General features: G+C 38.9%; 1 protein-coding gene across 3 annotated transcripts in view; it reads right to left on the reverse strand.

The window, feature by feature from the left end:
* Positions 1-27,367, reverse strand: part of SNX25 (sorting nexin 25) — a 100,138-nt gene that overhangs the window by 937 nt on the left and 71,834 nt on the right. For 2 of the 3 annotated variants that reach the window (XM_033104604.1, XM_033104605.1), the window contains exons 9-18: positions 26,167-26,439; positions 23,692-23,856; positions 20,254-20,385; positions 17,506-17,646; positions 14,088-14,201; positions 9,670-9,834; positions 7,687-7,804; positions 3,877-3,943; positions 779-960; positions 173-273 (exon numbers count right to left, since the gene is read on the reverse strand). In XM_033104604.1, coding sequence (XP_032960495.1) covers positions 173-273; positions 779-960; positions 3,877-3,943; positions 7,687-7,804; positions 9,670-9,834; positions 14,088-14,201; positions 17,506-17,646; positions 20,254-20,385; positions 23,692-23,856; positions 26,167-26,439 — 1,458 coding nt within the window. The remainder of the gene's footprint in view (positions 1-172; positions 274-778; positions 961-3,876; positions 3,944-7,686; positions 7,805-9,669; positions 9,835-14,087; positions 14,202-17,505; positions 17,647-20,253; positions 20,386-23,691; positions 23,857-26,166; positions 26,440-27,367) is intronic. The other variant, XM_033104606.1, reaches the window with a different exon arrangement.

A 27,367-nucleotide genomic window follows, 5' to 3' on the forward strand; every position in this document is an offset into this window, starting at 1 on the left:
TTTTTTTCCCCCACCAAATTGAACAAACAGAAATGAAGCAGAGAAAATGGGTTCAGAGTTACAAGTAGTAAGAATGATTAAGAACATAAAGAATTAAAATCTACCCTCATTGTGAATAGAAACGTAAAATTAAAGACATAGTTAACCTTCTGGTAGGCTTGAAATTACTCACATATAACAGATGCTTATTGGCTCTTGTTTCTTGCAGTGCATTGAATATTTTTATTATACCATGACGGGCATTTTGCTGTCCAACAAGGCTCTGAAGAGTATCTGGAAAATTAAGTTTATATTCTGTGCTGTTATTGGTAAAGTGCATATTGCATATTACATGATACATACACAATAAAGACACCGAGGCCTGAGGAATATGAATGATCAGTTTTGTCAAACATTTGAAGAGAAAATAAGTTTTTCCAGAATTTTTTACATAAGGCATTTATACAAAACACAATTTTAAATACATTGCTACCTAATTAAAAATTAAGCTCTCAAAACACTGTACTTTAGAATGATTTTTAAAGCATAAAATTTACTATCTGTTCTAAAACATTCTTCTAGTTAAAAGAAAGGATTATAACTAGTACTGTTCTTATTAAGATAATCAGTATAATCTCTTAGCAAGGGGCAAGACATGATTTAAAAGAAAAAAATGTGATCTTTTTCTTTTCACTGTAAACAGTATTTCCTGAGAAATAAAAATGAAAAATGCCTTAATAGTGCTAATATTCCCTTTTTTTATCTTGGTACTTTTTCAAGATCAGAACTCAGGCCTCACCTGGAATGTTTTCAAGTAGCTTCTGCTGAGCTCTCTGTTTTGTTTCCTGACTTTCTTCTTCACTTCTGACTTTGGTTGGTGGTGCCAATTTCCCATTTGGCCAAAAAGCATCCCGGAAAACGTTGATGTAGTAAACCAACATCTGCTCACTGAAAATCCAGTTCACTGTGTCCCGAATTTGTCTTTTAAGAGAAAAATATTTCTTGGATGAGGTTTTTAAAAAATATTATACTCTATTCTCAAAAGGTTTTTTAACAATGGGTAGGTTAAGATACAGCCTGGTCTAAAAGATTAATAAACTAGGAATTGTATTTTTAAACCCTGGCTCTGAAAGTCATTTTTTTGTTTTGGTAATACTGAATCACCATTCATTCCTGGAGCTTACATTTTCATTGGTACTGACTTCTCCAAAAATTTAATATTTGCCATGCAGTCTCTTTCAATCTGTAAAGACAAGAACTGAGAGGAGACTGACTGATTTGTTTGAAGCTTGCAACTACTCTAACTGTGCACAGTACTTAATATACGAATTTTTCCATGAAGTGGTATCAACTGAAAATATAAATCCATTGAAGGACTGTTAGAAGTGGTCTGGAAAACCCTCCTGAAGTCCTGGGAGAAAAACCAAGCTTTTTCCCTAGCTGTCTCCCGTTGCTGCTAGGGCAGATAATGCTGGCCAGACTCCTCTGACCCAGGGTACACATCTCACATGCTCACAAAGCAAAGGGAAAAGGACTACCTTCTCACCACAAAGTGAAGGACTGAAAACATACACTGCTGTCTAGCCATTGCAAATTTCCATGGGAATGCAAATGGGGCAGACATTTGACTTGCACAATTATAAATAAATGGCTTTTATCTGATTACCCAGATCTTCCACACAACCCTATTTCATTAGTTATTAGTCAAATTCTAATTAACTATAGGATTTCTGCTGTTCCAAGAGCTCAACAGTTGTTGTGAGGTTGGAAGCAGGAAGTCTCTTTGTTGAAAAGGGGAAAGGGTTCATTTTAGACTGTTAGTAACAGAAAGACCTGAAATTTCAAGTTCAATTCATGAATAATAATAAATTAAAAAGCCCTTTAAGACTCTGACGTCTTAAGCATATTTTTAAAGGGACAATGTAAAGTTTTTAGAAATAGTATCTGAAATAAATGTTTTAAGCCTAGTACTTTGCACAGTGACCAGTCACTACTGAAGTCTAAACTCTGTGAATCAAAACTATGTTAATTCTGTTTGTAACTGCATGTCTCCTAACATACTTCCCATATTGCTTAGAACTGTGCAATTCATATCTAGACCAAATAAAATAATTTTATTAATTTAATGGGACTTATGTTTTAAGAGAGAACCTGCCAACCTGCCTGCCCACCTAAGAAAAATCTACATAAAAAGGCAGCCACCTTGTGTTTTCTGTAGTCTTGCTTTCAGGCTACTCACTGGCATTACATGAAGAAATGAAGTAAGAAAACTTCAATTTGCAACTTAAAATTATGTAAATGACTCTTACCAAAGGCCATCACCTAAGTATTTTCTATCAGTTTAGGTCTGACTTTCTATTAGCCAAAACCATAGGGAGATTTGAAGCAATTCTATTATGTGGAATTATAGTTGGTATAGGCAAGAGGCACATATTGTACTGCTGCTTATTTTTATGATGTTTCATCATCTGCTAAATGCAAAAAAGCAAAGGGCTGGGCGAGCTCCATAATTCCTCTACCTGGTCAAAAGCCCATTGAAACATACAGCCTGATAATACTTTACATGATTCCTCTCCTCCAACCCCGTGAAAATAACTGCCAAATGTATTCACCACTCACAAACTGCAGCTGCTCATTTTATAATTAAGAGCCAATATTGTAAACAGGAGCAAGGAAAGGATGAATGATTTGCTGAAACTGAAAGAAAATAAATTAGCAAGTCTGTGGAGTACTGAGAAAAATAGGGCCATTTTGGAAATCTCTTTATCCAAGGTCTGTCAATATGAAGGTTAAGAGGTTTGCCCTAGATTAAAACTATGTTAAACAGGCCATTTTCCTGATTAAAACAAAAGTCCTTGATATTAACTCAAAGAAATCACTAACACCATTTTTTTTTCAAATGTAGAAATAAATAGAAGTAAACTTTTGTTTATGATAATAAGGAAAATATTTTATTTGCTAATGAATAAAAAGATAACATGTTTTTTGTTTCCCATAAAAATTTGTAAGATTTATATGACAAAGCTATCACATTAACTTTGTATACATGTTTGACAGTTAGTCTTTCAATTGGAAAAATCTGATTAATTTCATCTTAAAACATAGCTGCTGTACAAAAAAGTGATTTTCTCCCCTTATTTTTAGCAGTTGGCTTGCATTTTTATTGTGCAAGAAAGATATCTTTATCTCTTGATGAATACTGGGTATGGAATTAAAGTTTTAAGTATATGGATAATGTAATATTAGAATATAATGGCTTATAGTAGTGTTATCTGATAGATACGCCCACAACCCTGATGGATACCTGGATATTAACTAACAAAAAGAATTAACGTTACTCAACTCTAAAAAATACCGGGGGTGCCAAAAAAACGTACACACATGACTTGCATTCATCTTTTGTTATCAGTATATTTTGAGTATTGCAGTTTTAATACAGTTTTTTCCTTTCTTAAAATGTGTATACATTTTTTTGGCACTCTTTGTACATATGGTTTGCATTTCCCTCCAAGTAAACAGCTGCCATGTGAGGCTCATGATACTTCCATTTGGCTTAAAGCCTAAGCCTTAACTTCATTTCTATCATGTGACATACAAACACTGTACCCAAGATACTAACACAAGTTATCATAATCAAAAGAGAATTTTACAGATGGAATCTTCTGACCCTCATCAACCAGAATGGTGGAACTAGCCCAAGCTTTTAGTCCATCATGCATTCTGAGGGAAAAATTCTATCAGAAATCTGTATCCCTATCCAATCTTAGAATCAGAAACAAGAAGAGAAAGCAAAATACCTTCATTTTAGAGGGATCAGTGGCTATTACACCATAGGTTAATTTGACTGTTAAGGCAAAGAGTAGGCATGAATTCAAATATTAATTTTGTGCAACTCACTTGTTGATGGTTCTTCCAAAAGTGACCTGAACAAGAGCAATTAATGTTCTTCTCACCCATTTAAACACTAAAATATAAGCCAGAGGAAAAGTATTATCACAGGATACCACAATTATGACATTTTCATAGCTGCGAAAGCATAAATCTTACCACTTAACTCAATCTGAGTACTGACACCAAGCCACGGCTATGACATCTGCAGAATTTGGGTCTAGGTTAGCAAACTTCTGCCCAAGAAAATTCTTCTGACTAAACTTTCACTTGCTACTGAGAAACTGGTAAGATAAGACCTGAGAGTTTTTTACTGCTTTTCAATGCTTAAGCAACAGCTGAGCTAGCAAGTGGAAATAATCTTTTCCTTCATGTCTGTGCCTGAGTTACTGACAACTTATCTGTTTTCCACTTAGCAGACAGTACAATTCCCATTTTAGATTTTTCTGTCTGGCTTGTTGAAACCAGTTTTCTAACACATTCCTCTGAATGAGAGATGTGTAGTGAATTGTTGACAAATATTTTGAAATATTAATGAATTGATGGGGCCTAACTGCTCCCACTTGAATAGCAGTTTGTAGATCATCGTGTGCTTTTATGTACTTCATGCCTTTGTTGCAGGAAAGGTGAACCTCAAAGAGCCAGGCTCCTGGGGGGGGATGTGAATTCAGCACTTCCCTGTCTGCTCGCTGCCTAGAGCTGAGCATAAGTTACCTTCTCTGGGCCTCGGTTTCTTCACCTGCAAAGGAACAGTGTTAACATGTGCCTCTTTTGCTCTGAGAGTTGTCAGTATTTTGTGTGAAAGAGCGTTGTGAAAGGTTCTACAGATCTAAACTTTTATCATTGACTTGGAGACACATTTTTACAGGTATAGAATATGAATATAAACCAAAAGAAGGCAAAGAAATGTTGTGAGGATGTTTTAGAACTGCGAATTGGACTCTAAACCCAATTTTCCACTTATGTATTCACCTGTATTCACTGATATGTTTAGCTACTGACACATGAGCACATGAGGAATTCAGACTTGACTATAATGGGGCCAAGATTTCATGGTTCCCGCACCAGTAAGAAAACCTAAAGGAATAAATTGTCAAACACCTCTATAAAGGGAAGACACACAAACAAAAATCAACAATTCCCATAGACTTGGTACTAGACTTTAAAACATCCTAAGGTCACTTCTAACTTTTTAAGTAGATCTAAATGTCAAGTTAAAGTAGTGTTGTTAAATTTTTCAAGAGTCAAGTCTTAGAGTTGGGCCCATGCCTTAAAAGTGCCTTAAATTTTTTATGGAATTCAGAGCACGCTGCCAGCTTGCAGACTTGTTCATTTGAGGCTGGCATTTAGGCTTGAGGAGCATATCTGTCAGTGCTGATAACTTCACTCTGCCTTTGTAGGGCAAGAGAGGGGTAGCTCATACCCAGAAGGTCTGAGGACATGTGCAATTCTCGAAAGAATGCCTGTCACCGGAGTGACTGGTTATACATTTTTTAAAGGACTGTATTATTACCAGTCCCATTTTGTACACTGAACTAGAGCAGGAACCAAAAATGGTTGTGCTCCAAATTCTCTCCCATCACTGATACCTCCTGACTCTACTACTTTTTCCTGTCCTTCCCCACTCCACATACAAAGCCCCATTACTCCTTCCAAGGACTCATTTGTTCAAAGCCACACAGGCAGCTGCAGCAATACTAGATTTTGCTGATGGCAAAGATATCACATCTCATTAAAATGTTCTATTTTTTCCCTTCTGAAATGTCACTAGCAAAACTAAATATGCTTCTGAACAGGCATGTGATGGAGGAAATGCATGTTGCAAAGATAGGATTTTGAGCCCCCCGTCTGCCCTAAATGGCTCTGCCACCTCCACCACAATTCTTAATCTCTTTACCGCAAAGAACACACACTGACACAAGGATAAGATGGTGCTTCCTCATTTTTGTCAACTCTATGGGAAATTGGGAGGCTTCACAATGGGCTGGATTTCACAGAGGAAGAGTCAGAGTTAGGGTGGAGCACGAGTGTGTTCTGCCTGTGCTGAACCAAGCTGAACACCAGTATGTATCTTAAAGTGTCTAAACTATGGGACAGCTATAGCTTTTTCATCTGAAAGGATCTTTAATATGTGGATAAGACTCTCTCATATGGATATTTCTTAAATTTCTTAAAGGTTAGCTCAGTTCCAATTTTTTTATTATTGAAATTCTGCTAAAGGGAACATCCTTATATATAAATTTCTGCTTGTAGTTTCAAATTGAATTGTGAGTTACATTTTTGCTTCTATCTATTGCTTAATGTGAGTTACATTTTTGGAACCCTTATATGGTAAATTCACTTAAGGAAGAATCTACATCAGTATGTTTTTGTTTCCCCTATAGAACTGTATCAAAAGCATATGCTCCCAAAGTGTCTGCTGATTGTTTTAGCTTCGGCTTAGTTAAAGAAACAGTTCAATGACCAAAATAATTCCAGCACTTAAACTTTCCTCGCCTATTCATTCCTCAGTGCACGCACCCAGACATTTTATTGATCACCTACTATGGTTCAGGCATTGTAGTAGATAATGAGGATTAAAAGACACACAGACATGCTTGAGTTTATAAGAGCACTTGAAATTTCTTCATCTGCTAATAATTCTTTAAGTAACATGTTGAGGGAAATATAAATAAAAAGGGATGCACAGCTGCACTTCCTATTAAGACCGCCTCCTGGCCCCCACCTCCTTTGCCCCAGGGGAAAAGATGCTAACATGAGTGGACAGAGCCCAGGATAGTCACAGGGCAACTTTTTACTAGTTGGTGGCATTACTATGCCTTGTGAACACTTGCTCCTTTCACGTGCTTCCTCTTCTGGGTGGTTGGCTGGGCCTGTAGGCACCACCGTATCTCTAGCTGATGCTGTGGCCCCAGGTATAACCAAGTATACTGGTCTCACGACTTAAGAGTGTTGGGGGCTGTGGAAGGTGTGGGTGAGCTGAGTCCTATTCAGGACTCAAGACTAAGCCAAGTCGTACAGTTTGCCCTTTCACTCAATCAAGTACTGGCTTCAGGAGAGAGGCACCTGTGTAGGTCTTAACAAAACAGTATCTTGATCCTATTTTTGCTCATGTTTCTTCTAAGTATATCTCCCTCAAGAATGACTAAGGTAAGAGTTCTCAACCTGGGTACTACTGTCATTTGGGACAGGCTGTCTTTGTCGTGAGGGGCTCACCTGCGGATTGTAGGAAGTTTGGCAGCGTCCCTGGCGCTCACCTACTGGATGCCAGTAGTACCATCCCAAGTTGTGAAAACCAAAAATGTTTCCAGATATGTATTGCCAAGTGTCCCCTAGGGGACAGTATTCCCCCACCCCTCCACGGATAACCGCTCCTCTAGGGAAATAAAAGTGGTTGAAAAGCAGGGCTGAGGCATTTCTGTGTGCCTGGCCAGAATACTACCTCAACAACACCCAACCTCACCTTTAACTGCAGGGCACTTCCTCTGCTATGCAAAACTCTTCTTCATACCTTCTGGTGATAAAGCAACGAGACTAGGCTAAGTCACATAAAAAGGAGTTCACGGCATTCTCCCTTTCTCTATTCAGAGGAACGTGGTGTGGGACAAATCAGGACCCTCATCCATGAGTACAGAGATGATATCTCTTAGGGTTGTATCCTCAGAACCTACCATAGTATCTGGTTGGCACTTAGACGTAGTTGCTGAATGAATGAATGAATATAAATACATACCCGATTCAGGAATAAAGGGATATTAAATGTGTGTGGGTATAACCACTTAACCGAAAACACCACTAAGTAATAACAAAGAGGCTTACTTCCTCGGAGTTCAAAAATCTCCCCAATCAACATGAAACATGGTTCAGCCAAGGCGTCTTTCCTCCCATCCACATCATCACCGTAATCTGACAGGTCGCTGTCCTCCTCTATCTCCTCCTGGGGGTAGCGAGAAACAATAGGAAGCAGGTCGTTTACCTGAAAGTTGGTAGAGTGGTTCTCCTCCTTCGTGTAAATTCCAAATTATGTGCTCATATTTCAACCTTACATAATCCCCCAACTTTCCTACATGCAGATATTTATGCATGTTCAATATAGAAGGCAAGATGTATCGAACCTCAGGGAAAAGCATGATCTTAAAGCCTTATACAAGGTTTAAAGTAATTTTGAAAAACTTCTGTCACTGTATTAACAAGGAGTGAATTAGGAGACAACAAAAATAGTTTTCTAACCATTTTGAGTTTTAAATACTAAGTAGATTTTAACTCAAATGGTTTTGAATTCACTGTTTTTAAAAACATGTATATTTTAAAGTAATTTAGTTATTTTTAAAGTTCTGATTCAAGCTTTTATTCTGTACTTCAGCTAGTCTCATTTCCGGATCTGCATATCAGCAAGTTTCAGTTCAAAACTCATTCTATGCCAGGCGCCAGGCTAATGCCAACGAGGGTGGTATGGATCCGGACTTCCAGGGGCCACGGCTCTCTGGGAGGCTGACAAATACCCCGTAGCTGTGTCTACAAGCAGGTGCTCTGCTGTGGTAAAGGTGCAAGCATTAGGCAATGGGGGGACAGCTGAGAAAGTTCCCGCTAACGTGCTGCGCAGAGAGGAAACGGTCCTGCATTGACATGACTTTGGGTGACTGGCTGAGCAGAAGGAAGGACTGAGAAGTAACAAAGGCAGGAGGAGTTCCCTAAAACTCCTCAGCTTTGCAAGAAGTCCAGCGACATCAAATGTCGCAAAGAGGTAGAAGAAGGTGAAGACTGAGGGGAAGCCCCTGGCACTCACCTTCAGAGAATAATTTCACAGAGAGACGGAGCCACAATGTAAATTCTAAGGGTTTGGGAATACATGGGAGTTATTGGAGGTAAGCCAGACATTACACATGTGGCCACGAAGGGAAGACGTGGGCGAGACGCTTGGGAGGGAGGCGGGTTTACAAACAGGCCTGAATGCTGGTGTGGATATGCTCTGTGCTATACACTGATTTCTCCTGCCAGCTCAGAATGCAGTAACACAGCCCACTCCTTTTCATTGTCAGTTCCTTCTGTCCAAACTTATTAAAGCAATCCTGGCGAAGAGGCAGGGGCATTTGGCAATGAACTAGGGAGACAGCAAATTTTGGAAATGGTCTTGTGCGATTCGCTGTAGAGCCAAACAAGGGGCGTCAAGTGGCCTAAATATGAGTTAGGAGCGTACTCTGGAGGGAAGCCTGACGTCCAGAGTATAAGACGGCAAATGTCTTCAGTCTCCATTTCATTCCTTTTCCCCGACATATCACTGCTAGATTCATCCTGCTTCAAAATATTCCATGGCTTTCCATTCCCTGAGAATAAAGTCTAAACTCCTCAGGCTGGCAGGTCCTTGGCCCCTCCTACTCTCTGCCTAATCGCCCACCGCAGAAACCCTCCCCTTGTAGCTCAATGACCCACTGACTGTCTTGCAAACACAGCCTCCCCTCCTTCAGTACAAACTCCAGCTCCTCCATAATGACGGCCCCTTCCCCAGGGACTGTCTTGTCCACCTTTTGTACAGGGGCTCCTAAGAACTTTCCTTCCACATTTCACTCAACTACCTTGTTATCCTTAATCCTTTCACTTCTGTATCTTAAGGCTTCCAAATGACTTGTAGGGGAGCACATGCCGGTGTCCGAGACATGACAGCGACAGTAACTGAAAATGGCTGTCTTTGCCTTTTCCCCATCAGTAGCGTGCTTTCAGCAAATATCTGTTACTGCACACAGCCTTCAAAAAGACATGAGCTTAACTATGTCCATAAAATGGTACCACCTTTAGGCAACTCACCTCCTGATGGGAGAAGAAGTCACGAGGAAGTCTTTCCAAAAATGAGGATAATGAAAAAGTGGGTTTTTTCCCCTGCACATCAATAACCTTGAGGTAGTCAGGAGAAGGGCTCAAAAAGGCATAAAGTGCTTCACTCTGATATAGTTTTTCATCTGAAAGCAAATTCTGTGGAAGACAGAGGATTAAGTACTCCGATATGGGAACACGTCTGCTGCGGGAGCCCCGGGCCCAGGCAACCAAGGGAATTTACTTTCATTATAATTCTGAACCTAAAACCACTTCCCTTTCCTGCTGAAATAAAATCTATTAGACCAATTCCCAGTGATCGTGATGGCAACCCATCCTCCCTGGTGGGTTGGAGTTCCCTAATCATTCTGCATACAGGAGATACTGTGCAGACAACAGAACTCACGCTGGCTTGCACTGGTCAGTGCAACAAAGAATTCTTACTTTGCACACAGCTCACAGACGCAGAGACCACCGCTTCTGAAACTGCCACTCATTTACATATTTGCACATTACACAACGATATCACTCGACCACCCTTTTATGGCTACATTCAGATTTTGTACATCAGCTGAAAAAAGAACACTGAGTTGTCACATGGTGGCACTGCCTGCCAGGTAATAGTTTTATTTCACTCTGCTGCCATTTTCCAAGTAGAGCTTGTTTACATCATTACATAACTGTTTTTATTGGCCCTTAAACTGGAAATTTCCTAAAATTCTTTATGCACTTATCTGGCCTTAGGAGAGAGGAAGGGAGAATATAAGTCAAGTTTGTTTATATACAAGCAAGTGCTACTGATCAGTAAAACAATAAAATTAACTGCGTGACCATAAGTAGGTTTAAATGTTTAATATTAAAAGATACAGAGTTTAGGAATAAATAAAGCCATGGGAAATGTTGCTCCATTGATGATGTAGCCCCCTTGGGGGAGATGGGACACTGGGGAGCACACGGTGCTTCAGGTAACAGACATCGGGGTGGGAGAAGAGGTTAAGTTCTAGTCCAAAAGGACCTGGTCCGTAATGTCCACATTCTATTTATTCAAGAAGGCTGAAATCGGACGAATCCTATGGTCCTCCCTAGAACGAGCACCTCCAAGAGGACCCAACACCGCCGTACTCGGGTTTGGGGAAGGGGTGTCCAAGGGGCACCACACATTCCAGCGGTTGTTGGCTTCACGTATCCTACAGAAGACTGGCCTGAGATGGGCAGGTTCTGCCTCAGACGGAGGGAAGGAAATTTAGGGGGACGGGCCGTTGGTGTCACTATGGCCTGCCCTGGTCCCTGAGCCCAATAGATAGGCCTTTACCCCTCTTCCAGAGTATTAAATGTTCAGTTGTAAGTCAGGATGGATTAGGAATAGTGAGAGAGTCTCCCCCTAAATTGATTTCCTTTAGCTAATCGACACTCCAACATTATTTTATAAAATAGCAGGAAATGATAACTAATGGTAAGCCTCAAACTGTACACAATCAATACAGAGAAGGGAATCACTGCAGGTTCATAATAAGTCTTTGGCCTAAATTATATTCTATTATGTAGGAAAATAACCATATTATGTATGTTGAAAAGTTAGCAATGTTCTCAAAGGTTATGTCTGTGAGGCAAGGTATAATTGGGATTTTGTCATTTTTCAGCTCTCTGAGAATGGTAATCCATCCCCCTCTCCTCCCAGCACACACTCAGAGCGTGTTACTCTGTTCTCTAATCTGGAAGATCTAAGATACTCTTCCGTGGCTGACCGAGCATCGCATGGCACAGCACGTGCACACCCAGAAGAGGGACAGAGCACACTGGGGGGAAACGGCTGGAGTCAGGGGCACGTGTACGTGAGGAATGAAAAGATGGCTACATACCGTGTTAGGAATGACATAGGAAATAAGTGATGGCACGGCCAAGAATGATTAGCTCGATCAGTAAATGTCTGTATTCTTGGTATGCCTCAGTAGGGAACCACATGTCACATATAAACATTCATGTACACATACAATCCGTGGAATCCTTTTTTCCTGTGGACCTATTATAATAGTATCTGCCTTTCAGACTAAACATTTTGCATCTTGCTTGTCCTATTTGCAGTTGGTGGGATAATATTTTGAAACTACGGTCTGCTCTATAACGTACCTAAGTATGTTGATTAGTTAGCACTTTCAAATAAAATCTTGAGGAAATGAAAAGCAATTTAAACCATTATTTCCTGACTTAAAATCCTCTTGATTAAAAGACAAATGGACACTTGAGACCACCGTTTCATCTGGCTTAGCTGCACATACTCTTGCCCTCGGTCATGCCCACACCACCCACCAGCAGGACGCCAGTGCTGTTTGTGTTGGCACACAGCAGAACTCACTAACCCATCTCCATCACCGATCGTCCAACAAGGGCACATCTGAGCCCTCCCTGCACCCCCGAAAGTGCAGGCACGAGTGCGGTCTCTGCAGCACAACAGGAAAGCTGGCTGAAGGGCTGGGAAGACCAAACAGACAGCCTGAGACCCTCCTCCACAGCAGAAGCGGGAAGGAAACCAAAGAGTCAGCTAGAGGATGCCAAAGCCACACATCTGCGGCTTACAAATCTTGGATTTTGAATAATATATATTTGTTTCACAAACAAGATCTTTAATTCATCTGAATGACTTAATCAGGTATTATGCCTGAGTGGGTTTTCTATTTCTTAGACATTCCAATCGGCAACAAAACGGTAATATTTCAGTTTTAAATTCTCTCCTGTAAGAGCATTTAAAGATTAATGATTCTCTGCTCCAGTTCTGCCATAATTGAACTTGGAAAGTTTCTCAAAAGTGTAATTACTTTCTTTCCTGAGGGAAATATATGTATATACATATATAAATATATATACATACATATATAATGAATATATTCATATACATATGTATATATGTATACATCTGTATATACGTATATGAAAGAGAGAAAGAGGAAGAAAAAGATATAAATATATACATATGACAGAAAGAGACTAACACTTTCAAGGCAACTCTAGCTTAAATGTATCTATTTTAACTATGATCCATATTTTTGACTCAAGGGTTATAATATTTTAATGTAGCCTTTACTAAGAATTTGGCAAATCCATTATCAAAAGTCTCAGGATTTCTAGCTACTACTGCATAGGCAAAGTGTTTTACAAGGCAATGTTCCATCCCCCAAAAAACTATAAGGGCTTTGGGGTCCATGGTTTGAGTACCTTACCTATACTTTGAATACAGAGTGCCCAGCTAAGGAAAAAAAACAAATAGTGGTTACAACTGGGGATGGCATACCTTTGTCTAGTCTATTCTCTAAAAGCAGACTGAAGAAAAACAAAATGTTTAGAGGAAATTAGGAAACTATCTTGCCAAAGATTTCTTAGCAAGCACAAAAAGCATTAACCTTCAAAGAAAAAAATTGATTAATTGGACTAAACTGAGAACTTCTGTTCATTAAAAGAAATCATTAAAGAGAGCAAAAAGGCAATCCAGGAAAAGGGAGAAAATATTTGCAACACACACTGTCTGTCAGGAGACTCACATCCAAAATCCACACTAAACTCCTACAAAGCGATATGGAAAAAACAGGCAACATGACGAAAAGTTAGACACAAGGAGAACAGACACCTCACGAAAGAAATTATCCAAATGGCCGAAACATATGGCCTGGTGCTCAATCTCATTAGTCACCAGGGAAAGAAATGCAAGTGAAAACCACAATGAGACACCAGTCCACATCCACCAGAATGGCTAAGTGTGGGTAAGGAGGTGGAGAGTCAGGCCCTTACACACTGCTGGTGAGAGTGTAAAACTGCTACAACCACTAGAAACCCAAATGCCTCGGTATTACCCAACGTACATTCACCGAAAGACAAGAACTAGAAATGTATGGAAGCAGACTTCATATCGCCTCCAACTGGAAACTATGCCAGTGCTCATCAACGACAGAAGGAACGGGCTGTACTGGACGCACACAATGAGAAACCTATACAACGATGAGAACAAATGATCTAGACTAACACAGAGCTATCAGTTAAATCTCATGAACGTAATATAGAGTGAAAGAAGTCAGACACAAAGGAGTCCATACTGTATGATTCATTTATATAAAATCCCAAAACAACGTGTTGTGAGAAGTTTGGGTAACAGCGACAGGAAGATGGACGGACGGCAATATTCTGTTTCTCAGATGGGGTGCTAGTACAAGGGGTGTTCAGTTTGTGAAAATGGAGAAAGTTGAACACATATCGGCATTTTTTTGTATGCATAGTATACTTTCATTACAAAACAAAAAGATATTTTGAGGCTCTGGCATAGCCTGTGAGAACAGGAATTTAATGAGCAAGCTCTTAAAATGATGACAGTTGAACCTAAAATAACTACTTCTTCCTCTCATATCTAAAAGTTTTGAGTTGCTTACCTGTAAAAACTTATTTAATTGATTCTTTGACTTTTCCATAAACTTTTGATCTATAGATTTGAAAGGCAGCTTGCTGAGAGAAGGCAACTGGACTTTTTTTAAAGACGGGAAACACTGTGGGGGAAAAGATAAAATTAAATGCTGGTATCTTGAAATTACATTTTATTTAACCTTAAAAAGAGATTTAGAATTATAATCAGAACAAATCAAGTATCGTCCTCCTACACTCACTCCTCTGAGATTTAAGATCTTGAAAATCTAACCTAGTCTAATCAGGCTCAAGGAATTTGAAGAAATGGGATGTTTGATGATAAAAAGCTAAAGCTCATCCCTAGACCCACGAATACCCGGAAGCTGGAAAGTCCTGAAGTCATGCTGATAAAATGGATTTGCGGCCGGACCGGTGGCTCAGGTGGTTAGAGCTCCATTCTCCTAACTCCGAAGGCTGCCGGTTCGATTCCCACATGGGCCAGTGGGCTCTCAACCACAAGGCTGCCAGTTCAACTCCTCGAGTCCCACAAGGGATGGTGGGCTCCACCCGCTGCAACTAAGATTGAACACGGCACCTTGAGCTGAGCTGCCTCCCGGATGGTTCAGTTGGTTGGAGCGTGTCCTCTCAACCACAAGGTTGCCGGTTCGACTCCCACAAGGGATGGTGGGCTGCTCCCCCTGCAACTAGCAACGGCAACTGGACCTGGAGCTGAGCTGCGCCCTCCACAACTGAAACTGAAAGTTCAACAACTTGAAGCTGAACGGCACCCTCCACAACTAAGATTGAAAGGACACTTGACTTGAAAAAAAGTCCTGGAAGTACACACTGTTCCCCAATAAAGTCCTGTTGCCCTTCCCCAATAAAAAAAAATGGATTTGCACAATATGTACAATACACTAGGTATGGACATCTGGCTCACAAGAGAACGTGTTTTATTTGCAACATGGACCTAAATGAAAGTAGAAGTGATTGAAGAACTGTTTAACTTTTACATCTCTGTAAAAGTTGTCCAAGTTGACAAAAGACAATGGAAAGAAAAAAACAGACTTGGGTTGTAGCTACTGCCTTTAATGACAACCTGCAGAATGTGAGTATATTAATAATAATAAAATATGTTAATAAATAAAAACAGACTTCCCTTTGCAGATTAAGTTCTACATTCCTCCAGACACTGTGCTAGAAGCTTGGCATTTGCAAGAGCTCTCTGAGCTGGGAATTATCATTCCATTTTGTACACTAGACAATGAGGATCAGGATTAGAACCCAGGGTCATCTGACTATAAATAAAGTCTGTTCTCTTTATGCCAATTCCCACAGGACTGCCAGTCTGCCCCTCAGGCACTAAGAAGACAGTGGATTTCAAATGCTCCAGGTGGCCCCCAAACATTGGGGTCATTTGAATATGCTTTATGAAATCAAGTGGTATTGAAAAGTTAGTGAGCAGAGTTTGGCTGCCACCGCTTTTACTCCTGTTGTCATCATCAGGGTCACAGTAGTGCCCCTGCCAGCCTGGCGACAGCAAGAGAGCGTATGTAACAAGTTACTTGGAACAACAAGAGAATGTACGTGCTTCTGGTGGTGGAAAAGGAAAACCTGGCCTTTCCTACACAACCCACTAAAGCACCTCAAGTATAACAGCACACACCCATGTATCAATCAGGGCCCAAATTCAGGGTTAAATTTTAGAGAAATGAAACAGGCAGTGAAAACTGGAAGGGAAGATCAAAATCACCAGGGACCTGGAAAGGTGTTTCCTGTCACAGCTGTCAGCTGGAAGGATTCTTTCGAAAAGTGAAAACTCACATGATAGGAAATACCAAGGTTAAGAAAGAAACCAGTAATCAGGCCATAGGTGAGGAAAGGTGACAATGAGACAAAGGGGCAGACATGGAATTGTACAAGGTTTGTTTCCTCTAGTGCTACAGCATAATTTTGATTTTCAAAGAACATTTTACTTTCCACGTTCATTTTATTTCAAAATCTCTCCTAAATTTCTTTTTCTCCTTCTGTTTTTATCAGCAACTAGACTGATACTAAACTTTGGTTTCACAATGGTTTGCCACAGGGCAAACGATGCATTTTTCTGTAGTGTCAATATGACTCAACAATTTTGGGAAAATTTATTCTTATATTAAAATAAATATTTTGCATTCACAATGCTAGGGTGACCATAGCCTATCTGACATTCAGTTTTGGCCACTAGCCTTTTAAAACCAGTAGAAGTTATAGCATTCAGAAGTAGTGATTAAAAGGATTTAAAAAAATCACCGTAGGAGTAAAGGTTATAGGAAACCTATATTTCATCTGCAGGAGAGGTCTGAGATGTGACCATAGGGTTTTACTAGTAAGAGTTCATTCTGAGCGTGAGATAAATGGACCTAAATGAAAGTAGAAGTGATTGAAGAACTGTTTAATTGCTGGGGTAAAGGGCAAATACCTCCAGTAGGAGGAGAGTTAGAAAAGATGCAACTCCTGAAAAAAAAGGCAGAATAAGGAATTAAAAGTAAGACAACCCAGATTCTAACCCTGGTTTGGCCACTATGTATATCTCTTATGATAAGCCCATTCAGCTCTCTGGGATCAGTTTTCCTCGTCTATCAAATAAAAGAATTGACTTAGATTAGTGGCTTTCGAACATTTTAACTGAAACACACAGCAGGAAATACATGCCACTTTGGAACCCATAATGCAAATGCATATATTATATATATTGATATATATAATATACACACACATATAAAACTGAAACAAACCTTCTATAAAACAATGCTCATTACTACTACTGCTACTGATAATAACACAATAATGTTTACTATGTGCCACACATTCTTCTAAATGCTTTGTATTCATTTATTCCGTTAATTCTCACAACAACTCTGAGGTAGGTGCTATCAATATTTGTATTTCATTGATGAGGAGAAAGAGGCACAAAGAGACAGAGTGATAAATCCCAGGTCATATAGTAGTAAGTAGTCAATCTAGGATCCAAACTCGAGCAGTCTGGCTCGAGTTTGTGCTTTCAACATAACACTTTCCTGACTTCCCAACTTTTTGCGATGGGATCCAGTATCTTCTATTCTCATTCTATTGCTGCCACCCACAGTAGATTTCACTGTGGCCCTAATGGGTCACAACTGGAAGCTTCGAAACCACTCAATGATCCCTGGCTCTCTTCCAGATCTGGGGTTTTCTGGGGCTCCATTCACAATGGAGATCACACAATTATCTGCCCTGCTGGACTGAGACTAGATGAGGTGGTTTGCTCGATGAGTAAATTTCCAAATGTCAGACTGAAAATGCTACTTTGGCAGTATCAACAGCAAAGGAGAAAGATTAATCAGTTTCCTTATGGGTAAAAATTGAAATGAGCTCTTACATCTCTTCTTGCTCAGTAATTCTAAACCTTGTGTTCATGAGTATTCATACCTCACTAAGTTTCCGGTGTAAATTCTGAAACTCACTGAGCCTTCTGGGGACTGTCCAGTTCTTAGTTTCAACTCCTCCAACTTCTTGTAAGCTTACCATGACAAAGTAACAGGGCATTTGCTCACCATTCTCTTCTGTAACCTTGGAAAACAAAACAAACACAACAGCAAACAGCATGGTGAGCAGATGTGGTAGGCAAGATTTTTAAGTGTCCTCCAAGAGTCCCCTCCCCCTGGTGTATATGTCCTGCATAATCTCTGGGACTGTGAATATGATGGGAGATGATCTGGATGGGCCTAACCTGATCACGTGAGCCTTTTTATTAATAAAAGCAGAGAGATTTCTCTGGCCAGTAGTGGAAGAGGAAGTCACAAAAACTGGAAACTCAAGAAGGATTCCACATGTTGTTGCTAGCTCCGAGATGGAGAGGGATACGTAGAAAGGATCTGAGAGTACTTCTAGGAACTAAGAACAACCGCCAGAGGACAGCAAGAAACAGAGACCTCAGTTCTACAACTTCAGGAATTGAATTCTACCAACAACCTGAATGAACTTGGAAGTGGATTTTTTCCCCACCGTCTCTAGACTACAATTTAGTCCGGCTAACATCTTGATTTCAGCTTTATGATACAATGAACAGAGAACCCAGTCATATCGTGCTGGACTTCTGACCTACAGAATTGTGAGCTAATAAATGGGTGTTGTTTTAAGCCATGAATTTTGTGGTAATGTGTTATACAGCAAAAGAAAACTAACATAGCAGACTTAAAATTCTAACTACATTTCCTTGAAAAAACAAATTAACAGCAAGCAAATTTTGGTATGACATATACCAAAATTTCTCTCAGAGAAGGATGAGGATTTCCCCAGTTTAATTTCAGAATTCAACAAACCATGATTTCTATTTCCATGACATTTTACACTGGGAGACATAATGTCCTCTACCAATTTAGATAATTCATAAACACACACACACACACACACACACACACACACACACACGATAATTCAGAATCGGCCATTATTATACTTAACACAAATAAATAAAAGAAAAAACAAAAGGAAGTACATTGAATTTAAGCTTGAATTAGTACAACAAATTGAATTAGAAAGAAAGAGACAATAAGAAAGGCAAAGGAAAGAGAAGTAAGACTTACTGAGCACCCACTGAGCCCTGTGAGGCAGGACTATTACCCCTCAGGAAAGATGGCGGCAGTGGAGGCACAGACAGGGCCAGTGACTTTCCCAGGCTCACACACCTAGGAAGTGGGTCATCCAGTATCGGACGGCAGGAGAGTCTGGGGCAATATAAACACATCTACACATTCCCAGGTGGGCCTACTTGGTGAACTTTGGCAGGGAGGTGACCCCTCTGTGTCCATTTCCATTATCTTTTCAGTACCCAGGTGGCACGGCAATCTCCTGAGTAATGACTGATTACCAGGGCAAAGTGTCGTGTGAGGGTTTTTCCGCCTTTCCTCCCTCCTTCCCTCAGTGTTTAACTTTGGAAGATGATTTTAATAAACTGTGACATGTCAGATGCAGCTCTAGGCAAAACTGAGGAGATGACAGAAGTTGTGTTCTTTCCCTCTCCCAGGCCTCCTCTACTATCTGTTGACATACGTACCCTGAGCCTACCTACCCTCTCCCTAGACTCCCATTCTCAAGATAACTCCATCTGGAATCATCAAGGGTTTCTGTATGGTGGTATTTCTGTAAGGTTAAGTACAACCTCCCCTGATCCATTGCTCCCTAACACCCTCAAAAAAGGCATATTGCCCCGCAGCTTACCTTCATGGGAGTACCAATAAGTGCCAGAGACATACTAAGAGCACTTGGCTAAACTCTCATGTAATGCGTGCGCTTTCCGGGTGGCTCTTAGAGAATGTGCTTTGTTTTGCTCTCTAATATAGAGAATAATTCAAGAGTATGAATGTTAAGCCTTCCTCCCCAGTACATGGCCAGCCACTGGGATGAGAAAGACAGAGACGAACAAAGATAAGCTGGGCAGAGAGGTCCTTGCAAATCTAAAGAGTTGAGTATTTGACAAGCCATTTGAAACAATGATGAGGCAAAACATTAACACTGTCTTACTCGGGATTTTGTTGTTTGTGCACTATATGGTGGACCTGACCTTTCTCTCTGGGTTTCAAGGTGAATGACAGATAGCAGTCAACACTAACAGCATAAATGCCTAAATGCATCTTCCCTTTCAATGAAATTACTTTTACAGATAAAAGAAAAGGATACAGTATATTCTAAAGACCCTCTGAGAACAGCAAAATATTTTCTATCTAATTCAAAGAAAAAACTATTTATTATTAAAGATCTTAGAGTTACTGACATTTGAGCAATTAACATTGCTCAGCAGGATGGAACAATCAGAAACACATTTTTAATGTTTCATCTCCAAATTTCAAGTAGTGCTTTCCATTTGATTTCAACCCTCAATGGAAAAATAAAATGGTAATTCAGGGACATTACTTGTTCCTATCTGAAGTGTCTTACAATTCTAGTGAACAAGAACAAAGTTCTGTCTGAAGTGGAGTGAGATTAGATCTCTACCAGGCAACGTAGTATAGCTCGCAGTCACGGGAGGACCAGAGTGAAAATATGGAGGAAGAAAAGTAAGACAAATGCAGCCTCATAAGAATAAATATAAGTTTTCTATCCTCAACCGTAATTCTCCAGGACAAAATCTTGCCTTATGAAGTCAAACTCTTAAAATTAACTGGGAGGAAAACCTACCTCTCCACTGGTGATGGAGGCTTTCCACATTCCGAGGTTCTCACACCACCAATCTGTTCTTGCTATGTGCAGCTGAAGGTCTGCGTGTTCTTTCTCTATTAGAATTATTTCCTCCTTCAACTTGGAAACAATCTGCCACAGGAAAAACATCCTAGGAGTTATGAAACCATTTAAAATGCTATACCATTCAGCAAAGTAGCAGGATACAAAATCAATACACAAAAATCAACCGCATTTCTATGCACTAACAATACACAATCAAGAAAAGAAGTTAAGAAAACAATTCCATTTACAGTAGCATTAACATAAGAAAATACATAGGAATGAACTTAAGAAAGGAGGTGAAAGACTTCTACAATGAAAACTACAAAACACTGATAAAAGAAATTAAAGAAGATAAATAAGATCAGAAGACTAAATATTGCTAAAATGTCAATATTACCCTAAGTGATCTACAGATTCAATACAATCCCTATTTAAATCTCAATGATATTTTTTGCATAAACAGAAAAATCCATCCTAAAATGCATATGGAATCTCAATGGAGACTGAATAGCCAAAACAATCTTGAAAAAGTAGAACAAAGTTGGAGGACTTATACTTCCTGATTTCAATCCTACTACACAACTACACTAATCAAAACTTCAAAACTGTATGGTAAAGACAGACATATAGACCAAGGGAATAGAACAGAAAGCAAAGAAATAAGCCTTCACCTAAATGGTCAAACGATGTTGAGAAAATGGGATATCCACATGCAAGACACTTAAGTTAGACCCTAACCTAACACCATATATAATAATTAACTCAAAATGAATCAAGGACCTAAACATAAGAGCTAAAACTACAAAATTCTTAGAAGACAACATGGAGAAAAGCTTCATAACATTGAACTGGCCATTGCCAGTTTTTGGCTATGACACCAAAGGCACAGGCAACAAAAAAAAATATAGGCAAATTAAGACTTCACACAAATTTTAGACTTTTGAGCAAAGAATACTGTCAACACAGTAAAAAGGCAACAGAATGGAAAAAGATATCTGCAAATCACTTATTTAATAAAAGATTAATATCTAGAATATACAGAGAACTCCTAAAACTTAACAACAAAAAAACCAACTGATTCAAAAATGGGCAAAGGGGGGCAGCTGGATAGCTCAGTTGGTTAGAGCGTGAGCTCTGAGCAACAGGGTTGCCGGTTCGATTCCCACATAGGCCAGTGAGCTGCGCCCTCCACAATTAGATTGAAGACAATGACCTGCCGCTGAGCTGCTGCTGAGCTCCCAGGCGGTGAGATGGCTCAGCTGGTTAGAGCGCATGCTCTCAACAAGGTTGCCATTTCGACTCCCACAAGGGATGGTGCGCTGCGCCTCCCGCAACTAGATTGAAATGGCTACTGGTCTTGGAGCTGAGCTGCGCCCTCCACAACTAAGATCGAAAGGACAACAACTTGATTTGGAGCTGATGAGACCTGGGAAAAACACACTATTGCACAATAAAGTCCTGTTCCCCTTCCCCAATAAAATCTTCAAAAAAAAAAAAATGAGCAAAGGACTTGAACAGACATTTCTCTAAAGAAGATATATAAACTATAAATAGAAAAAAAGCACATAAAAAGATATTCAGCATCACTAATCATTAGGGAAATGCAAATCAAAACGACAATCAGATATCACCTCACACCCATTAGGATGTCTACAATCAATCAATCAATCAATCAATCAAAAAAACAGAAAAAAAAGTACTGGTGAGGATACAGAGAAACTATATGTACTGCTGGTAATGAGGCAAAATGATGCAGCCACTGTGGAAAACAGTACAGAGATTCCTCAAAAAATTAAAAACAGAATTAACATATGACCCGGCAATTCCAGTTTTGGGTACACAGCATAAATAATTGAAAGCAGGTTCCCTGTCTAGGCCTCTAGGGCTCAAGAAAAATAGGGGGAAAAAAAAAAGAATTGAAAGCAGGATCTCAAAGAGACATTTGTACACCCATGTTCATGGCAACATTATTCACAATAGCCAAAGAGTAGAAGCAAACCAAGTGCCCAGCGATGGAAGCATGGATAAACAAAATGTTGTATAAACATGCAATAGCATATTAACTCAGCCTTTAAAAGGAAGGAAATTCTGATACATGGTACAATATGGATGAACCTTGAAGATATTATGCAAAGTGAACTAAGCAAGTCAGGAAAGGAAGAATACTGTACGATTCCATTTTCATGAGCTATTTAAAATAGTTAAACTCCTAAGAGACAGAAAGTAGAATGGTGGTGGCCAGGGGGTGGAGAGGGGGGAATAGGGAGTTGGTGTTTAATAGGAACAGAGTTTTAGTTTTGTAAGATGAAGCGCGTTCTGAAGATAGAGGGTGGTGATGGTTGCATAACCACGTGAATGTACTTGACACTAAAATATACACTTAAAATGGTTAAATTTTATGTTATTTTTGTTTTACCATAATTTTTAAAAATAAATCCTTTTTAAAATGCTATGCTTACCGTCTCCTTGGATCTCTTTTCTGAGAAAACCTATAGGGTTATGTAACTGTAGTGGGAGAACAGGAGCTTCACCCCAAACTGTCCTGAACACGCCGTCTACGAGGACCCCTTCCTTCCCCAGAAAACCTGCAGGAAACCTCCCTGCCTAGGCCATCGTCCTGCATTTTATCATCAGTAAAGGCTGTGACGATTTGCTTCATTTTCATGGGAGTATGTTTCGGGTCCATAATCAATCAGTATGTTTGCTCCTTCAGAGCAGGTGGTAGACTGACTCTATGTGTCACTGATTCCTCACAGGAACCAGCACAGCTTCATTCGCTTACTCATCACGTACATTTCTGACCACACATTCAGAAGTGCCAGAGGAGATCAATTTGGCAGGCCAGTGAGCATCGGCCCTAACTCTATTACAGAAACCTGCTTGTTGGACTCCAAAGAGGCATGAACGCAAAGCCAAAGGCCACACCACTGCTTGGGGTTGATAAATGCCAATTACTGAGGTGCCATGAACGTTTTGAAACTTACAGATTCTGTTCATTTTTAGCAAAATAATTTATTTCTTGCATTATTCTGTGAGGTTTTCTAAACTGTACGTGCAGCATTTGTAAGAAAAAAAATGTATTAAGATTGTCCTTGAGTAGTTCACTTGCAGAAATGACCTTGGTACGGTACCCTCTTCCCCAAAGGTACCATAGGCAAGCCAGACAAAAGAACAGAGATACCCAGTTAATAATTGGGTAAGAACCCCAAATCAAGAAAGATTAAAAACAAGTACTTTTCTAATTCTTACTAGAAGCAAAAAAAATAACAATAGAACTTACAGTAACATTCTTTTTAAAGAAGTTGTGACACTTCTCAACATAAACTAAAATTGCTATTTATCAAATTTTAAAAATGACACTTTCAAAGACAACCTTGAAAGCAAAAGAGTTACCTTCTTGTCAGGTTTTGGTGCATTTTGAATAGAATTTAGAGCTTGCCTTTTATATTCAAGTTTCTCATTTAGTTCTCGTAGTTTGTTAACAGCGTAACTGGCTTGTTCATTGATCTGATTGGTGCCGTCATCCACGGATTCCTCACCAGCCTCACCTCCCGGGTTCTGGGGGAAAAAGTCACATAACCATCGTATCTTATAAAGTTGGACTACTCAGTAATTATTATCAATTATATAAACTCTATATCACTATAATGCGCTGTCCAAAGTACTAGGTTCTACCAGGAAAGAATCTACTTCTGTCTAGAAGCAGACTGCTTTTTCTCAATAAAGTGAAAAAAATTAAAGTATTTGAAACCAAAGTAACTGGTATTCTGAACTACAGTGAAAAAAGAATCTCAGTCTCCCTTGAGATTCCATATGAATTTTTCTCCGAAAAAAGGAGAAAAAAATTCCATACCATTATTTCCCAAATGGTACACCCAAGGGAATTTGCATGGAACAAGGGAAGACAACTGAGTTATCTTCCCAACTCAACCCGAATGTTGTGTGCCTGATCTTTGGGAAAGACACTGAGACTTGGCTTCCTTTTGGTCTAAGAATATCATGAAAAACTCATTCAAGTCTCCTTAAAATAAAATTTCCAAATTCCTACCAGTAAAAGAGCTTTCAGTAAACACTTTGCTCGATCCTTCCCTTGAAGGTGTATTTTATAAATCATTAGGTAGATTATTTTACTAGTAAAACGGTTAGCATTTGAAAGTGACTTAAAATTCACAAAGAACTATTTAACTTGGAAAAATCTGGAGAGATTACCCAAGGGCATATTAATTAGCTTCATGAGCAGCAACAACAGCAGGACACTGAAAAGAACTGCTGAGGACTATCTTCTGGTTTGTTTGCCCCTTAACTTTCTTCCCAAGTTTTTTCTTCTAACTTTTATTCATTGTAACAAAAAGTAAATTAATTTGTTTTCCAAAGAAAAAAATATAAACTATCATAATCACAGAAAATCAAGCTGTTTTCATTTTCGTATGTTCTTTCTAGTCCTTGTAAATATGTACATGTATTATGACATAATTCTACATCTGTATACACTCGAGTGGGTATTCTGCCTTTTTCATGTTACAATACTGCATATTTTGAGGGTACTAATGGTCTTCAAAATTATAATTTCATGGCTGCACAGTACTTTATGAACTGATAATTTACTGAGGCATATTCCTATCGCTGTTCCTGCTGTGGATTAATTTTGCTTTTTTGCTATCCCAGATGTACTAAAACAAACTCCATTGTGTATAACCTGTTTTTCTACAATTTAGCTATTTTCTTAGGATAAATTTCTAGAACTGAGATTATTGGAACAAAAAATAGATACTTTCAAAAGGTCAGTAATACATTTTACCCTTCTTTGAATCCTAGGTGAAGGTGGACTTTTTTTTTATGTTTGTTTACTAGTACCTTTTATATTAAGTATCAGTTCAAGTCCTTATTCAATTTATCTGTTGGAAATGAATGTTTTTATTAATTTGAATAACCTCTTTTACAGCATTTGCATTTAGCCATTTTAATTTTTGAGATAGAGAGAGAACAGTTGAAACAAGCTGGCCTGTCTTAAAAATAAAATGCAGTAAGTAATGAGCTTTGGACCAATCAGTGTAGTGGTTTGGTACACCGAAAATGTAAAGAACCGAGTAATAAAACTTAAAAAAAAAAAAGTATGAATGATTGAATTCAACAACACTTCAGAGACATCGGCTTCTAATACCACCAAGAGCAAAAACTTGATCCTCAGGGCTTGAGACACAGTGAACTGGGCAGAAAGAATCCAAGATAAAGTATGATCTTTCTATGTAAGATGACTCTAAAACACTTTTTCTTTGTACCTTCACAAATCTTAAAACTCATGTAAGTCATTAACAGTAAATGAGAGATGGCAACTGGGGCTGCCCGAAATGATCTAGTACACTCTAAGAAAATTAGATTTAAGGTATGGCTGAGGAAGGTTTCTTTCAGAACATCTTAATTTCATCTGATTTTCTTAAACTCTAAAATATTTCTTGTAACTCCTCCCACATTCTCTTCCTCTCATTTTTTCCCCATCCTTTGTCTGTTTTCAGGCTGGACTGGATAGTTCTACTGATGCTTTTACTGGCCTAAGCCACAAATGTCCCACGCCACAGATTTTCTGCCCTCACTTTTCAGGACTCAAACTCGGGGTGTGTCTCAGGCAGACAGAAGGCAGAGAGGTCTCTGACTCAATGCTGGGAAGTGGTAAGCCATTGGTCAGAAGCACAAAGAAAGAAGTGGGTAAGGACAGAAGTAACACAGTAATTCAACTTAAAATACTACCTAAAGTCCTGTATATTAAAAGATGAAGGTGCACACCAAATTTGGATTATGCAATATGCACCCACCTCATCATATTCAAAGCTTATCCACTAAAGAGGGAGCAGAAAGTTGAATGGGACTCACCACTTCATCCTTGTTAGAAATCAACTGTGAGGCATGTTTTTCTTCCTCTTTTATTATCAATTTCTCATACAGATCACTGACAATAAATGAAGGGTAATATCTGTCCTTTAGGATCTCATAAATATCTCCCTGGATTTTGCAGAACACTTCAATACCTTTATTTCCTACAAGACATTGCTGGATTTCTTTGTAAAGTGATTTTTCCACAGATATTTCTTTGCTTTCCACAAAGAAATTCTGGTAAATTTCACCCACTAATTGTGGAATTTCATTCTGAAAAGACAGGAAGATATAGGTTAAGAAATATCGTCTCTGCGAATTATTTTCTTCTGAATTCTCTGTATTTTAAACCTGGAAGGAAAACGCTGAAAATGTACAACGGTACACCAATGTGGGGCTTTGGCTTTGTGTGCACATTCTGGGCCAAAGAAGGAGTGTCAGACCCTGAAAAAATAACTGGTTTCTTAAAATGAACACTATATGTTGAACAGTTAACGAAAGTTGGCATCATATAGTACAAATGAATAGCAACACTCATATAGTACAAATGAACAGTTCTATGTACACAGGGCTCTTTGTGCTTATTTTAATAAGCCTCACAAAACATATGTATTATATGTTATACATACTATTATACATATCTATATGTATAGTAGTATCTACATACTATTAGTATCTACATATCTATAGACATGTACAAGCAAATATATCTCACATTCTTTAATTTAATTCTTAAATGTATATTGAGCACGTGCCAGGTATAGAACACAGTGCTTGTTGGGTTTTTCATTGTAAGAGGCATCTGTACCCGAAACTTTTTACTGTGTTCCTTAACTCAATCATATTTTAAATGAAAGGAGAACAGTCATGCGAGATATGCACATTATGATAGTAAAAATAAGGTTATGAGATTGAGTTGTAGATGACAAGACGAAATTTATTATAACAGCAATGTATGTATATGCCCTTTTATAATGTGTTAAAAGGGAACCTCCTGAAACTCAATTCAGTATGTTGATACATTTATAAATCCTTTTCTCCTTTGACTATACATTCAAAAGCACCTTTTGTAAAAATAAAATCTAATTTTATTTACCATTATGGGCTAGAACATGATGCCAATATTATATTTGGTTTAAAATATTCTTTTAAAGTATTTTTATCTTACAGCTTCATTGAGAAACAGACACACTGTCTAACA

This window comes from Rhinolophus ferrumequinum, chromosome 4 (assembly GCF_004115265.2).
Source record: "Rhinolophus ferrumequinum isolate MPI-CBG mRhiFer1 chromosome 4, mRhiFer1_v1.p, whole genome shotgun sequence".
Lineage (NCBI taxonomy): Eukaryota > Metazoa > Chordata > Mammalia > Chiroptera > Rhinolophidae > Rhinolophus > Rhinolophus ferrumequinum.